The sequence below is a fragment of the Protopterus annectens genome, chromosome 8.part0, assembly GCF_019279795.1.
Source record: "Protopterus annectens isolate FY-2018-M chromosome 8.part0, PAN1.0, whole genome shotgun sequence".
Classification (NCBI taxonomy): Eukaryota; Metazoa; Chordata; order Ceratodontiformes; family Protopteridae; genus Protopterus; species Protopterus annectens.
This window is the reverse complement of record NC_056741.1, coordinates 1,361,880,188-1,361,897,223: the sequence shown is the minus strand read 5'-3', so window position 1 is coordinate 1,361,897,223 and position 17,036 is coordinate 1,361,880,188. Positions and strand designations below refer to the sequence as shown.

Below are 17,036 nucleotides of genomic sequence, written 5' to 3'. Positions count from 1 at the left end.
TAGCCCAGTTATTGTATCTTGGAGAATAATATGTAAATTCTCTCTGAGTTCTTACTACTGAATTCACGTCCTCCACACCAAATATTTTCATAAATTTCTTCAGAAGTCTACCCTCTTTTCTTATATTTTCCCTTCTAGGTCCCACAGATATATCCTCCCTATTGCAAATCAAGTTCCAGTCCCCACTTATAAGTAATATTCCCTCCTGAAAGCAAATTATTTCTCCTAAAATTGTCTTAAGCTCTATAATAGCAGTTTTAGGTGGACTATAAATACATGTCAGCATAATCCTCGACCCTTGCCAGTATCCCCTTCTACCATAAATCTGCCATCATTATCCCCCCTTCTATAACTATAGGAGCTCCTCTGACAATATGTGTAGCTACTCCCCTTTTAATTGTCCCTGATGTTCTGCTGAATTTTCATCTTGAAATCCTTTCTTTATCCAATTCACATGCTGACTTTTTCCCAAATATCTGTCCTGTATCATTGCTATTTGCACTCTGCATTTCTTAATATAATTCAGTGCACTTACCTTTTTGTTTATAGTTGTAAGGTCATTCACATCCCAAAATAATATGGATAGTGTAATCATTATAATAATAAGTTATTATTCCCACCTATTATCTTTGGCAGCTTTTTTTAAAGTGTATTTCCAGCTTTTGTTTTATATACACCCACTAATGTTTGGCAGATTGATCTTTTATACAGCTGTTTCTTGAATCTCCATTTGAACATATGTCTCATTTTACAAGACTTTTGTTTTAATAAAAACACTCAGAAAAAAACAGAACATCCCCATATAATTTATTAATTTAAAACAAACACCTAAAACTATGTATATCTTCAAATAATGAATTTTAACCCTCTTAATAGAAACAACTGTTCCAAATTGACAGATGCTCAGACATGCATTAGCTGACCTAAAATTAAAGTTATGTATGCTAAGGTGCATGTTACATCCTGTGCACCTACTTACACTAATTGCTGTCTGTTCTTGACTTATTTTTATTCTCCTCCCAGATGTGAAAAACAGTTTGTATGCTTTCAAAAACAATTATGAAAAAGTGCAGTGGCTATCTTTAAATACAACTAAATTCTACACTGGTTCTAGTAAATGAATTAAAGTATTTAGGTACCAGAAAAGCTGCTATTTCTTATTCACTTCCAATAATTTCAAAATTTATTTTAATAAGCTGCTTGCCTTGTACCTTTTAATTTTACATTTTTCACAGCAAACTGTGTCCAGATCTCTTGAGGTTTATTGCCTTCACCTGTAATCTGCTTGTTTCCATGGAAAAATAAGAACAGAATATACAGCTACCCTCAGCTGCAGACTTCTCAACTCATTTATTTGCAAAAGAAAAACTATTCATTACATTCACAGCGGTCTCTTATTTTTAAAACCCAGCTGCTTGCTTGCACACACACAAAACTCGTTATTAGATTAAGCCAAGGACATTAATGCAGACATTCACCCATGCAAAAGTAAAGGAAAACATCTCAACTCTATATATACTATAATCAGTGCACTTTTACACTGCATCCACCACCCCAATGGCCTAGGATTACAGTCTATAAACCTAAACCTGCTTTTGTCCAGCCTTTCTTCTCTTATTACATTACAATGCCAACATTTCTTAAAACTAATACAGTACTTGTTTAGCATAGTATCTTTATTACATACAACAATCACTGAAAATGCTTTACTTTATAACATGTAATAACTATTTGCCAAAGGAAAGTCATTAAGATCTAAGTAGGAAATCACTTTCTTGTCCAAATGATCAATTAGACCAATTATTGAGTGCAATTCTCCCATTGGTATATATCTCACTAATATTAAATAATTAGAAAGACCCTCAAAGTTCCTAACCAAAAAAGATCACAGGCCTAAAGTCCCTAACATACCAAGACAGGCTTGATGGTCTATTCATTTATTCAGTGTCTTATAGACTTTTCTGGTGAGATCCGAGTCACTTGCTACACAATTTGAGACTCTGTTGTCCTAGACCTCCTGTATCTCCACAAGTCCAATATCTCCATCAATACTAGAACCAGGGACTTACATCTTCATCAAAACATAAATAAAACACAGAAGAGGGGTATGTTTATAACCCAGCATTTCACAAGCCTTTGGAGTAAACTTCCCCTGTACATTGAGCAATGCAACTCTCAGTCTTCCTCTAAACATAACCTAGATGACTGAATGAGTAGCCACCAATTTACTCCAGGATTGACTGATATTCCTGTTGAAAATATGTGCAGCATGAGGGAGGGTATCTGGCAAGGTATTAATAGTCATAAAACTTAGTGACTTTGAAATACCTATGAAATTGTTCAATGTTTCAATTATTTGTATTTTGCTGTATTTGTGACAAGAGCATGAGACTCTGTATACAGTTTGTGCAGTCAGTTCAGCTCTTCTGTGATTTGTATTTTGCTCAGTCGAAACACTGTTTGTGGTCCAGGTTATGGCTAAAAATGGTCAGTTGACCAATCCACCTACCTAATTAACTAAATAAAAATAAAACTAAAATAAAATATGCCTGGGTCTATGGCATTCAGGGATAAAGCCATAACCATGGCAAGTGACCTGAGTAAGATTAGTGACTTGAACACTGGAAGAGTGGCAATGAGAGGTTTACACCAGCTCATCTATCCAGTGGAGAGGGATTTGGAGGTTTCAGTTAGCCAGTTTGCTCCTGTGCAGGTGGACATTTGCATAACACCAATGCCTGTAAGATGGTGGGGAAATAGACTTGGTGATATCAGTCTGGTGACAATATCCCCTCATGGCTAGTGCATGTAGGATCAAAAACTTGCCAGTGGGGAGGGCATAGGTTGCCAATGCAGTGATGTGTGTCCATATGTCAGCCACCAAAAATAACCAAGTTATAAAACTGGTTCTTTTAATTAATAAATGATTCAGTTCTATTTACCATGGATTATAAGTTAAAAAAGGTCCTAACACTGAATGTGTGACAGACTCCTTCAATTTGGAACTTTGTGGAACATGAACTTTTTAAGACCCCATATGAGGAACATTCCTCATAATGAGGTACACTTGAAATGTATGTATAACAATTCTCTCATTGCTACACACTTCAAAACTTAAGCAGTACAGAATACGATTAACATGTATACCAGTACACTTTGTTTTACAACAAAATAAACCAATCACTCCCATACTTGATAACAGGTATATTGTCAGAAAGTTTGGGATGAAACCCTATCATTCTATTTATTTTTTTGCTTTGTTTGGATTGCTTGTCTGTGTGCTTAATAAAGGATTTTCGACTGGAAACAGACTGTCTACCCTGCTTGGATTACTTCTGAATACCTACTAGAGTTAATAATTCAGTTTTGTATTAGAACAGTACCTTGCGGGATACGTAGTAGCAAATTCCGCCCTAACCATGCCTCCAGGCCAACAATTCCTGGTGAGCTGTTGAATCTGCTGAATATTCATTCCTGTGTCATTTTATTTGAAATATAGCAACTGATGGTAGCAGGATAGGGGAATGAGAAACCAGGAATGGGAAGCAAATCAAGAATTAGTGAGGAAATGTATAGAGTAAGCACCTTAAACAGCACTGCCCAATTTACTTTTAACATACTTCGTAGGTCATGTACTGTTGCTACCAACAATTAAGAAACACCAAACTAGCAACACTTAAGAAACCACTAAATCTGCAAGCATTTCTACATACATATTTGTAAAGAAAGACAGGAGTAGGTTAGTCTTTGTGTACCCTCTTCATCAATATAGTGTAATCTTGGAGTTGGTATACTGAAGTAGCGGTGGTGTGGAGGGCGCAGGGGGGGCTTGCCCCACTGCAAAAGGAAAGAGAAAAAAGTAAGAATTATTTTGCGGTTAAGTTTGCTTTTGATATCTCTAGTAAGATGGAACTGCCTTGTTCAATAATGGCTGCTTTATGGGGTTGAAGTTGGTATTGTGCGTGAATATTAAACAGTTTACAGAAATACATGTATTATGTCACATGCGAATTAGCATGCCTGTCAGTCATTTGGGCATTTTCACGCCTATTTCCCCTGTCAATCACTAGCGACATGCCCACATCTGCATAGAACTAAACGCGACGTACTGTTCTAATACAAAACCAATAATTCTTCATAGCATTAATCTTCTTCTTCTTTCAGCTTTTTCCCGGTTAGGGGTCGCCACATTGGATCATCTGTCCGCTCATGATTGCCAGTGGAGTTTTTACGGTGTCGAGTTGCCAGCCCGGTGCCCAACCTTCGACAGAAGGCACACACACGCACGCAATCATACCTAGGGCCAATTTAGAGTGTCCGATCCACCTACAGCATGTCTTTAGGATGTGGGAGGAAGCTGGAGCACCCGGAGGAAACCCACACAACCACCACGAGGAGGACATGCAGACTCAGCACAGAAGGCCGAGGATCGAACCGGAGAACCTCTTGCTGTGAGGCAGCAACGCTAACCGCTGCACCACTGTGGCCGCCATTCTTCATAGGATTAATAATATTTCAAAATAAGTTTTTATTTTTTGATTTAGGACGTTTTTAAGTTTGCTACTTCTACTACCATTTTCTGATTTTTAATATATAGTGATTAGCTAGACATACAGGAATTGAAAAGCTTTTGCACAGAAAAGTTTCTTACACTGTTTTGCACCCACTATACTTGTACAGTGGCTTATTTGAAAGTTAGGGACATCAATGAGACTACTTGTTTCTAAAATACTTATAATCAATACAGTTACAGACTTCATTTACTTTATAATACGTCACATCGTCTTCTTGTATTAACATTTTAAGTATACTAGCACCAACATTTAAGTGTTGGAAGGGCTTTCTGTAATCATTCTTGTTTCACCTTTGATTCTGAAGACGATTGCAAATAAAAACCGTCTTTGAAACGTAAACCCTCACTAACCCGGAAGTAGTAACGTGCAAAAGCGGAAATATTTTCCATACACGGGGTTTCGTACACGAATTGAGAAAAAGTTCTTCCTTTTTGTCCGACATCTTGGAGGAGTAACAGTACCATGGTGAGCTCTTAGAAATTTCTGTTAATATCATACTAGCTTTCATATAGATCTAAACTTTGTAAACGGATGAGCAAGTTGTGGCTGAGGACGTTATGCGTGCATTAGTCTTGATTGGTGTGATCTAATTTCTTAATAGTGGCTTCTAATATTACCATGTGGAAGCAGGCTCGTCCGCTCTAGGAATGAGGGTTGGCTTTGTCAGGGGTATAAAAACCTTAGTATTTCTGTTTGGATAAAATTGCAAGACTGTTGGGGGTCAGCCGTGTGTCTTTATTTTGATATCTAAATGCATAGTGTCGTTATATGGTTGGTATTCTGGTGTGATGACAGTGGTCACTGTTAATGATTACTTGATCTTTGATGCCGTTTCACTTTGGGTATTGTTGAGCTTTTCCCTTTTCTCAGCCATGTGTGTTACATAATGAAAGTATTATGTGCAACAAAATTATATTGCTTTAGATTTATTGAAAGTCTGTGTGTAAACGGGACGTCACTATTTAAAGCAAAATCACAGCTCGAATAGTGGCAGTAGTATTCAACTCAGTAAACATGAAGTACGTGCTTGAGACTCCCGAATCATATTTGCATGTTTTCTCAAAATAGTCTAAATTTATGTGATATGATGCTGGGCGGTGACAGTTTTTGTCGTACGACACGCTCCCACCCCGAGAGAGAAGCAAATAACGTCAGTCGCTTATTTCTATTCCTGCCCCTTCGCCCCTAGTGTATTTTGGGTCATATGAGGCTTCTTACCTTGGGCTGTATTAAACGATAGTGGAAAGTGATCCATAATGTGGTGATCATGTTTTTATAACCAAAAAATGGGACTTAAAACACTAGGTTTGTGTCATACTACCTAGATTTTGAAATGGGACTTAAAACACTAGGTTTGTGTCATACTACCTAGATTTTGGTTTCAAATTTTAGCTTGTAGGTGTTTCACTCTGATCTTCATCTGTAGGGTGTCAATAGTGTGTATGTATTCTAGCCTGTGGTTTGGGATGGGAGTGGTCATCCATTCCATACATGCAGAGGTGCTTAAACAGGAGGTAGTGGTAAGTGCCCTGTAGTGTTTGAGCACAGCCTGTAGTGATGCTGTGCATTTGATACTCTGAACTAAAAAGTGCCTGCAGTTCAGAAAGCAGAGTCCCAAATTTTGGAAATGGCTAATTACATCATTAGATGCACTGATGCTGTGCATTTGATGCTTTGGACTAGAAAGTGCCTGTAGTTCAGAAAGCGGTGTCCCAAATTTTGGAAATGGCTGATGTCATCATTAGATGCACTGTGGTAGAATATCATGGAGTTACGGGATTATTCTTTTCACCTGAAACCTGCCTTGTAACATTTCTTAAATTTTTATGCTAAGAGGCACCAGAATGTGCAACAGGCACCAACCCCAGGATAAACAGTACAAGTTTTACTCCTCATTTGTCCTTTATTTTAAAGCAGGCAGCCCTTAAATGTTGCTGGTTTTGCAAGTATATCAGAGCAATATTTAAACTGTGTTCTTGAGTCCGGTTTCTTGCTCCAGCATTACTTTTGTTAATGTAAATAAATTGCTTTGGCCAGACCTAGGGTAGAGCAGTGATTCAATTGGACCAATTTCAGTCTCGGACCACAATATGGAGAGACAAAAACAAAAAAAAAAAACAAAGGAGTAGATGACGTACAGTAGAAAAAAACTGACTTAAGATTGTTAGCAGAAGACATCAAGTACAATGTCTGCATAATTTAGTCGAGTCATTGGAAGTTAAAGAAGATATGCTGTAGTGAAAATTATAGGCACTTTTTGTGTATGTTAGGGAGAATGTTATGTGAACTGAAGCAGAACATTTGTAAGCAGTTTGCTTTGTGAGATGTTTTTTAAGTTGTGCAAGAAAGTAAGATTTGAGAGAAGATCTCGAGTTTGTATCAAAGGGTAGAAAGGTAGTTAGAGGTTGTTGTTTTTTAGGTGCTTTAAAGATAGGTTTGAGTGGCTGTGAGATCTAATACACAGTTTGTCTAAGCTAGAGGAAAATGAAGGGCAGGCTTTTCTTTTCTGGGGGCCCAGAAAAAATGGAACCCAAAGATTAGACTAGGTTGTCTCATTGCTGAACAGAGTTTGGCTTTGACGAGTGTAAGACAGTGGTGTTCTTACTTTGGGGAAAGGGTAATGAAGTGGAGTTTGTTTGTGTGGTGGTAGAATTTCTTTTAGAGGCAGATCCTACAAGAGGTGGACAATACTCAAGTAGGGCTCTGAAGAATTCCTTTCCCTATGGCATTTCTTGTTAGGTGGTAGAGAAGTTTTTGTTGGCCCAGAGGAGTAGGGAATTTACTTCCATCATCTTGAAAACATCTAGAAAAGATAGTGAGGGATAAAGCCAGACTCCTAGGTATCTGAAGGTGTTGGCCTGCTCAGTGGCATTGTTAATGTGGTAAAGAATAAGAAGTGATTTTTATGGAGGTTCAGGAGAGCGTACTTCTAGTTTTGGGGTTAAATGTTGCTGGTTTTTGCTGCTATTGAGTCAGTTAATGAGGGAGATGAATCCTTTTCGCAGATCATGTTGCCATTGAGTGGGTTGTGTGGTTGGAGCAAAGATAACTTTGTCCTCGCCATGTAGGTAAGATTGGAAGTTGGGGAAGATTGAGTGAAAGCTGCTTTATAAAACAAAGAAAAAAGGGGCCAGTAATAGAGCCTTTAAGGACTCTAAGTAAGGGAGTGCTGTCTGGTTTACTGGTAAAATTGGATGGTTAATTTTAGAACCAGTGAGTAGTATCGGGGCCAATCTCAGTGTTATTGAGGTGATCATAGAAGTGGGTGGTCAACCAGGTCAGAGCCTCGGGGTAAGGTCTATAAATATGGCTTCAGTAAGGAGGCCTTTGTTGCTAAAAAGGCGTGATCAGAGGTTCATGCATCTTGTTCACAAAATGCACTTTGTGGGAAAATGCTATTATGCTAAATTTTTGAGTGATTTTTAGTGAAATTTAAAAATCGTTAATTTTTGTTTCTTGTTTGTCCTCCAACTTTATGCAGAAAAGGTCAACTCCTGGAGCACCACAGTTAACTGACGGATGCATTGGTATGTCAGACAAGTCTGCACTGCCCACAGTTGTGCAAACTATGTTCTGTCTTATAAGTTTCCACGTTTGAACACTTTTCCTTGAATTTTAACATTTCCTTTCCCTGACTCCACCCTGTAGGAAGAGTACCTTATGTTTTAGGAGAGGTAATGTGCAGTGGGTAAAAAGGATACTAACTAAGTTGGCTGCCAGAGTGGGGGTGGAGATGTGGAAGAATGACCATGGCAGGGCTAGCCACTCAACAGTGTGCACTTCACCAATAACTGATGGTGTCTGTCACATAATAGAATTGGAGAAAGTTAATATGATGCCCTTGCTTCATTGAGGAAGTTGGTGTCTATGATGATCAAAGGATATAGTAGGTGAGACACTGGCCTGTCTGCACCCCAAATCCCTTGAATTTCCACAGGATAGTGTATTGAGTAAAACAGTTCCACACAATATAAATTTCAAGATATTGCATTCATTTTTCAGAGAGGTTGTGGCAAAGTGTAATTCCATTTCTTTGTACTGAGAAGTGAATCAACCAGTGTCACTGGTTACAGTTACTACTGCTTTTGTGTTCATACTTCTATTTTTTTTAACTGATGAGGGTTGTATATTAGGCAGGTGAAGTTGCGGAATTGAGCCCTGCCCTGTAAGATGCTGCTCTTCCATAGGTCAGAGTCTTATCCTTTGTGGAAACTAATAGGCACTTGACTCCAAAAAAACAGCATTAGGGGATTTTTTCTGACTTTGCACTCCTCATTGATAAAAATGTTTTTTTTTTTTTTTTTTTTTTTTTTTTAGTATTTTCCCTTTGTTGTCATAAAGTTGTGTGTTGTTTCTACAAATTTCTGAAAATTTTCCTGTCTGTTTTTTATGGTGTGGCTGTCCCCAAACAAATTGCGTATTTGTTGGGTTTATATTTTTTTTTCTCTGGTTTATAGCACATTTTAGAGGAGGGATTCCACAGTGTCCACAGCTGTAGTGTTCCTGCAGTTTATTTTGCAGTAATACTATTTGCAATTGGTGTGTTTAAAATTCACTTTTATGAAACATGTATAATAAAGTTTGTTAATTGAGGGCATTTATCAGTAGTGTTGTGTAATAATCTATGTAATCTGTTAAGATGAAATTATTTGGAAAAAAAAAACATTTTGGGTATAAAAATCTATGTAAGATGCCATGGTTCTACTTACAGATAGTTTAATACTTTTCTATTCCCAAAGTTCCCAGTTTGCATGCCATAATCATACAAGGCAGTTAACCAGGTCAGAGCTTGCTGTATTTGCACAGATTTCTGTTTTGTGTCCAGCGTTGTGAACAGTTCAATATCTTTAAGTACCCTTAAGAAGGGCACTTGTTTTGTTGTTTAATCTGCTTAACGGATACTATGGTTACATGCTCAACCATTATTTTTGGGCTTTTCACGGTTTAGGTTTTCCCTTTAGTAAAAAATGCCTAAACATACATTTTTAGTTGTTCTTGGAGCACAAGGGAAAAAAAAATTCCATTTGTAACTTTTTAGTAGCTTTTTGTTTGGGGGGGTATCTTTGAGCCCCCGCCCCCCTTCCACAAGTGACTAAGGTAGATAAGAAAGCAGCATATGATATTTAATAGCATGTGATTAAGGTGGACATAAGTGCTACATCCTGGACTGGTCATGTGCCAGGCATTTTTGTATCGAACTGTTGCAGATGATGCTGTTTGTGAAGCTGAAATTTGTGTGGTCACATGGGTTTGGTACCAGTACTTGATATTCAAACTTGTTTTGACTGTAGAAGTCTGTGCCTTTTAGTCATTGTGCTTCTGCTGTGCAGTGTAGCCCATATAAGTCTAAAATGTGCATCTGAGTGGTAACTTGATTTGTCCTGTGGAAAAAAAATTTGAACTAAAATAAATTATGGAGGTTAGGGATTTGGCACAGCACATTAATTTGTGTGGTGTCTAGGATATGTTTATTTTCCTGTATACATGACGGGTACTGATTTCACAGGAAGCTTTTTTTAGGGGTCAGTAAGGAAAGAGGATCACTTTGATAGTTTAAAAACTTTTGCTGTGTTTTGTGCATTTCAGTATTTGTATTGTGTAGTAGTCTCTGAGGACTTGAATGTTGGTATGCTGACAACAGGTGATTTCTTTTATGTAGTCCATTGGCTTGCCAGTGGGTGTTGGCATGCTGCCATCTGTTGTAGAAGGTAATGTCCCATTATGTAGAGTTTTATATTTGGGGGGGGGGGGTCCCATCATTCACAGGGTCTAATGCTGGGGGGGGGGCATCATTCGCAAGGTCTGATGCTAGACCCCATTGTTTCAACCGGTTTCCAATAAAGCTTCCCCCATTAGCCATGGTGTCCACTTTCATCTTTTGCCACACAGTGCTCTTAGATTTCCTTCCTTACCCCTTCCCCGGGCCCATAATTCATATGAACTGACATGGACTTGTGTATTGTTGCCATCACACAGTTCTAGAGCAGCCATTTTACTTTGGCCTGCCTTTACATTTTCTATTACAGAAGGAGCCTTGCTGAACTGGACCTTCTTTTTGGAGCTCATTTCCCTCTTGCCAAAAAATAAATTGTGTTCTGATCAGCTCTCCAGAACCGCCTGATCATGCTGTAAAACAATCCCTTTTTTACTTCTCGAGCTCTACTTTCATTAACTGTTTTGAGAGGAGGTGTGAAGAGCAGAGAAAACAAAGTAATTTCCTTTAGTTCTCTGTATTTTTTAAATTGTTTGCAGTCATCTGCTGTACACTTCTTTCAAATACCTGCTTTGTAAATATCCACATTGTAAGTTATTGGCTGGATAATATAGGTACACTGTTTCCTTCACCTTCAGGGGGACCTGAAAAACTTTTTGTGCATAGTGGATGGATTGCTTCTAATCTGTTTTATAGTCTTTAAGAATATTTCATCTAGTCTGGTACTTGTAGACAGTAAAGATTTTTACTTTTTCTTTTTTATATTTAGCCACCCAAAGACGATAAGAAGAAGAAAGATTCTGGGAAGTCCGCTAAAAAGGACAAGGACCCAGTCAACAAATCTGGGGGCAAGGCCAAGAAAAAGGCAAGTGGTCTTGATGGTTTAAGAATGTTTTGTAAAGCCTGAAGAGCTAATATAAAACTTGTATGTTCCACTGTTTTTTTTTTTCCTCGCATAGAATTTTAGTACCATTTGATGGCATTTAATCAATTGTGTTTTTTTTGGGGGGGGGGGGCAGCTAGACTAGAATGGTGGAGAATCCATGTTCATTACTTTTTTTTTTTTACTGCTCCCCCCTCCCCCTGCACATCATGGTTACCCAGGGAGTCGTGCCCCTTCTGCAGTGGGTCTGCCAGCTACTCCTTGAACCCCACTGACTTAATTCCGGTAATTGCTGGGGCCTTTCATGGACTGCAGGAGGTACAGTAGAGCATGTCTGAACTTCTTTGTAGGATGGGTCTTGCTTGTTGGCCTACCCTATGTCCCGTCCCCCCCATTTTTAGTGGCTTGTGACTGGCTCAAGGTAGGCATGTGCAATATAGGTATGTGGCATATTGCTCCTCTGTGGCAGCTCAGCCAATCCTAATGCTACCCCATTGACTACCACTCCTGGTGATCTCCAGACATCAGAGGTGACCACGAGCCGTCATCTGAGACCCCCCACCACACCCCTGAGCTTGGGCATGACAATCCCTCTGTCACCCATGTTGCTTTTTAGTATTCATTCTTGTATTGTCATTGAATTTGATAGGAAAAAGTCTGAACAATGGCATATTACTTCAACTCAACTGCCACAAAAAACTAAAAGTACATAAAACAGGCACCAAAACGAACTCTTGCAGAAGTCACAAAATAAATCCAAATGAATAAAAGCCACGAACACTTTTATTAAACAATGGCATATTGAAATGCTGGAATTCTGAAAGGTATATGTAGTACTAGTAGTAAGAAAAATGGGCTGCGACGAGATGCATCTATTAGCATTTTGGGGTGAAGAAAAGTTGTGTAAGTGGTGGCTTGAGACCTCATATTTTCTTTCACTTGTTTTTTCTTTCTTTACTGTATTCTTTACATAGTGAAGGACAATGTTGACTTTTTTTTTTTTTTTTTTTTTTAAGTAGAAGTGGTCCAAGGGAAAGGTGAGAGACAAGCTAAACAACCTTGTGCTGTTTGACAAGGCCACATATGATAAACTGTACAAAGAAGTTCCCAACTACAAACTCATTACACCAGCTGTTGTGTCTGAGAGATTGAAGATAAGAGGCTCATTGGCTAGGGCTGCCCTTCAGGAGCTTCTTAATAAAGGTAGGTGCTAGAAATGCTTAAATTGCTCTGACTGTGTTTCTATGTGTTTTTTTTTTTCATATGTATAGCAGTAGCTGGTTTGTTGTATAGGATCATCATTTGGTATGCCTCCGTAGAAGGTGGCAATGAATGGTTTGTCAAACTGTTGTAGGCAAGAACTTGTATTCTTTTTGTGATGTAGTAGTACACTGGTTGGGTTCTGTGTTGGTAAGTTTATCCGTATTGGCTAGTCTTTGAGGAATCTGCTTTCTAGCATGGGTAATCTTAAACTGCTTTGAGACCTTCACCCCTTTTAAATTTGATTGTTGGAAGGCATACCCTTGCTTTTGTTCACATGCCTTAACCTTCTTTCCAGTCATGTTTTTCAGTTTTAAGTGTTTGGTTTTGGCTTCCAAGACCTTTCACGTTTTGTAGGTGGTAACCATTGTATATGATTTCTACTGAGTACTGGCTCCTTAACTATTTTTTTAAAAGTAATCCTGAAGTAACTGCTGACTACAGAAGTAGTCATGGATTTTTATTAATAGGATGTATTGAGGACTGTTTCTACCATCTGGTTCCTTTGTATGTGAAACTTGCATGATTTATCTTGTATCTCTCTAGATGTGGTTGCATTGGTTATTTTGTTTAAATGGAATGCTACGGTGTATCCAGTAGAGTATGGGAGAAAATGTCATGCCTTAGTCATACCATGTCTTAAGTTTTGCGTTCAGTTCTGGTAGCCATAAAAAGAAATAAAACTGCTGGAGGATATTCGGGGGAAAAGTTACCAGAAGTATTTGCATGCTATAGGAAAATAAATATAAACCAGAAGACTCCTGGAGTGGAAATGCGACTAACTGGAGATTTTTATGGGAACTCTGAAGGGCTTCATTTCTGAACAAGGAGGAGAGGGCGCTGAAAGCAAGCTCTTGTCTCCAAAAGCAAAGTTTTATAGAAATTGTAGGTTTATGGAATGGATGGACAGGATAGGTGTTGGGGAAGGAATGTACAGAATTCTCAAAGGCAAGGGGATGGGTGGAAAAATGGTTGTGTTTGGAGAGGCTTATTTACTTGTAACAAAATGCAAGGGCATGTGACATGATATTTTATAGAGACCAAACATTTGGTATAAAATGTTTGATCGTAGGAAGTTGCCATTTTTTAAGTGTAGTATTCAGCGTAGAAGAAAGCTGTACAGAAAGTGTGCTAAATGTAGGGATTATACATTGTAGATTGAGAGGAGGGGAATGCATAATGGAGTCCCGACATGTAGCATTTGCATTGGGCCTCTTTGAAGAGGTGTTTCTGGAATGAAAGTCAGTCGAATGTTTTAATTGTACACTTTGGAAGGAAGGAGGAACTGAATTTATTTCAGCAGCCTGGGGGGGGGGGGTTGAGCTTAAATGTAGACAACCAAGAAGGTTTTGTTCCTTTTTTATTCACTGCCAGTTGTCTTAGTAATGTGTGGTAGGAGAAAGAACCTGAATCTCTAGTTTGTTTTGGAGGTGAATCTGAGTGTCACTTTTTTATTTTTTTAATACAGACTAAAGTGACTGTGGGCAAAGACGTACTACTGGTACCTCTTGCTCAATTCCTTTCTCTATTGTAAACCTAGCACTCTGAAACAAATGCAAGATAACCTCTTCCCTCAAAACAGGACGTCTCAAAAGGGTGTTAGTTTGTGCCAGAATGGTAGGGTGGAATTTTTTTTCATTGGATGGAAGTTGCTGGGGATATCCCAATCAAAACTCTAGCTGCTGTACAACATTTTAGCAACCTGAACTTTTATATGGATATGCTTGATTTTTACAATGGGCACGGTGATTGGTATAAAAAAAAAATGTGCAGGCTGATTGCAATGTGCCCATTCATTGTATGGTTGGTTGTAGCAAGGGACATAAATTGTGCATTATGGTTTAAAGGTAAGAAGTTGGACATAGTTCAGAATTGTGTATTGCCTTGAATATTTTTTATCGGATATGTTTCATGAATGAATAAAAAGGTATTTGGGACTTTACACAGTAGCAGGTGCAATCTACTTTTGGCCTGGTTTTGAATGTGTGAAGGCTGAGTAGGCCCATTGAGCACTTTCCTGCAACTGCTCGTTTGAAGCCCATCATCAGTCCTGAAGTAACAATGAGGTGGTGGGATAGGGCATTGGAGCTGTCGTACTGCAGTGAAGTTATACCAAACTCGTCAATGCTAACCACTTGCAAAAACAGTATTGCAAGTACATTTAGATAATAGTAGTTTTCTGTAAAACATTAAAGGAGAACATTTTATGAAAAAATTACTTTTGCTTTGCCAAAAGAACCTCTCGGAACAGACATTTGATTTTATGTTATGATGCAGGTGTCATATGAGAAGAGAAGGATGGTTTGGTGGATGGATTGAATTGAGCAATTTTGGGAAGAGGGTGTGACAGGGAATCTATGGTTTGGGTTTTTCAGTATTGTATTATCTTCTAGATTTAAAGCCGCTGTGGTGCAGCGTTAGTGTTGCCTCACCGCAAGAGGTTCTCCTGTTCGATTCTTGGCTGGAGTGCCTTCTGTGCGGAGTTTGCATGTCTTCCCTGTGGTCGAGTGACCTCCGAAAGACATGAGTGAATGGGTGTGCCTTCGCTGAAGGTTTGGTGTCAGGCTGGCAACTCGGCACCATAAAAATCTACTGCCAATCATTAGCAGACCGGAGTTCTGCTGTGGCGACCCCTAACCGGGAAAAGACAAACGGCAACAATATTATCTTCTAGGTTTAGGAGGCCTGGTATCTTTTGTTCTACCCTTCACCAGCATACACGTTATTGGCTGGAGGCATTGTATGCAGGTTTGAAAAGTTAAAATGTTATTGTAGAAATGGAATCCAAGAAGGTGCTCGAGTTGGATAGAAAGTGAAAGCTGGAATGGGGAGGAAAATTTAAGTGGATAATTATTACCATTGAGTTTAGACTGTTTTGAATAAGGTACAAGCCTGTAGAATGCAATGTTTTGAGTGCCTTCTGGAATAGAATATAAAGTGTAATTGGCGACATGTAAAATGTATCTGCAGTGCATCATAGGAGAGTTTTTATTGAATCTAATGGATTCTGCGGTTTCTATTTTGCACATCTTTATTGCTGTTTCATGGCAATACCCTAGTCATGTTTTTCAAAAGTGATATGAAGGGTGGGTGGTTCTGAAGGGGATGTTTCTTGGAATATTGAGGGTTCAATGTGTTAGCTTTTGAGGTTGGGTCTTGGGGATTTATTTAACATTTGTTGACCGGGAATGTCAGACTAGGTTCCACAGAGCCTGTTTTCAGCGGAGGCCCGGGGAGAAATTCTCCAGATGCATGTCTTTGGAATGTGGGAGGAAACCGGAGTACCCGGAGGAAACCCACGCGAACACAGGGAGAACATGCAAACTCCACACAGAAGGAACCCCAGCCGAGAATCGAACCGAAGAACCTCTTGCTGTGAGGCGACAACGTTAACTGCTGCACCACTGTGCCGCCCTTTAACTTGGACAAGGCCATAGGTTGCAAGGAATTGCTGTGAACAACTTTAATTCATTAGATCACCTTTTAAATGGAAGTTTCAAAAGATTGTGGTTTTTTTTTTTGTAGCAGCATAAGCGAGGAGGATAGTGGGATATGCTTTACTGCTTGGTGGATTTTTGAATTATTGAATTATTGGTGAGGTTATAGTAAATTAAGGTTAGATTAAGAATTCAAGTGCTGCCTTTCTTTTTTTAGATCTTGCATTATGTATGTAACTATGTCCAGGGAAGAAATGTTGACTGTATTCAGTAGAGGTAAACTAATACTTGTACAAATCTATGAGTCTGTCTAGGTTTACATCTGACTGCCCTTGTGAGCAATTTTGAAGATATGGAACAGCACAAAATGTTTGCTTATGTCAGGTGCGGCAGAATGGAACATGGCCAGTTTCATCTTGAGTAGTTTTCCCAGGATACACTGCTGTGCAGTTGTGCTGGACTTTCACTGGAAAATAGTGTATGGGGTAAATACGAAAGTAGCTTCAGTTTGCGCACAAATTGGATTAGAAATGTCAACATCTTTCTGTAGTCTCCAGAAATGGAATTGGTACTTCAGCTGCAATTTGAGCGGTGCCTTATCCTTGGAGACTGTTGTGCAGCTCAGCATTTGCCTGGTGCCATTTCACTTTTTCTCCCTGGTGTCCCATTGCCCCTGAGAGAACTCCTACGTTGTAACTTGACTTTGCTTGGTTTTGGACTGCTGCTTTCCAGATGCAGCAGGTTGCATTTAGTATGGTGACTTTCTTAACTGCTGTCTCACAACACAGGCTGGTAGCTTCTCTAAGCTGTTGTAAGACCCGATTGTTACTACCCTTCCAAAGCTGTTTAAAAACAGGTCGATACTGTTCTGTGTCTTGCACATGAGTGATGCTGAGGTACAGAGTAGTGTGGATCCTTGGAGTTAGAATGTGCTGCTTCAATTCCATCTCCTGAGGGAGTTCCCCTCATTTTTTACTTTTTCACCCTGCCAGTACTCTGGTCAAGTCGGTAAACGTGACACCAGCCTCAGCTGTTGCCCCAAACGTTCTGTTGGCTCATTGGAAGGGGCTGACTTTATCTTATCGAAGTGCAGATGTTCTGTAGCCATTGGCCTCCTGTCCATTTTCCATGTAATCCAGTTGCACAGCTACCTTCCTGCTCCTTTGTTC

The 17,036-nt window shown here is 39.1% G+C and overlaps 1 protein-coding gene across 1 annotated transcript in view; it reads left to right on the top strand.

Annotated features, from left to right (window-relative positions):
* Positions 1-4,938: 4,938 nt before the first annotated feature.
* Positions 4,939-17,036, top strand: part of RPS25 (ribosomal protein S25) — a 28,905-nt gene continuing 16,807 nt past the window's right edge. The window contains exons 1-3 of the mRNA XM_044080939.1: positions 4,939-5,039; positions 11,057-11,152; positions 12,190-12,373. Coding sequence (XP_043936874.1) covers positions 5,037-5,039; positions 11,057-11,152; positions 12,190-12,373 — 283 coding nt within the window. The 5' untranslated portion in view covers positions 4,939-5,036. The remainder of the gene's footprint in view (positions 5,040-11,056; positions 11,153-12,189; positions 12,374-17,036) is intronic.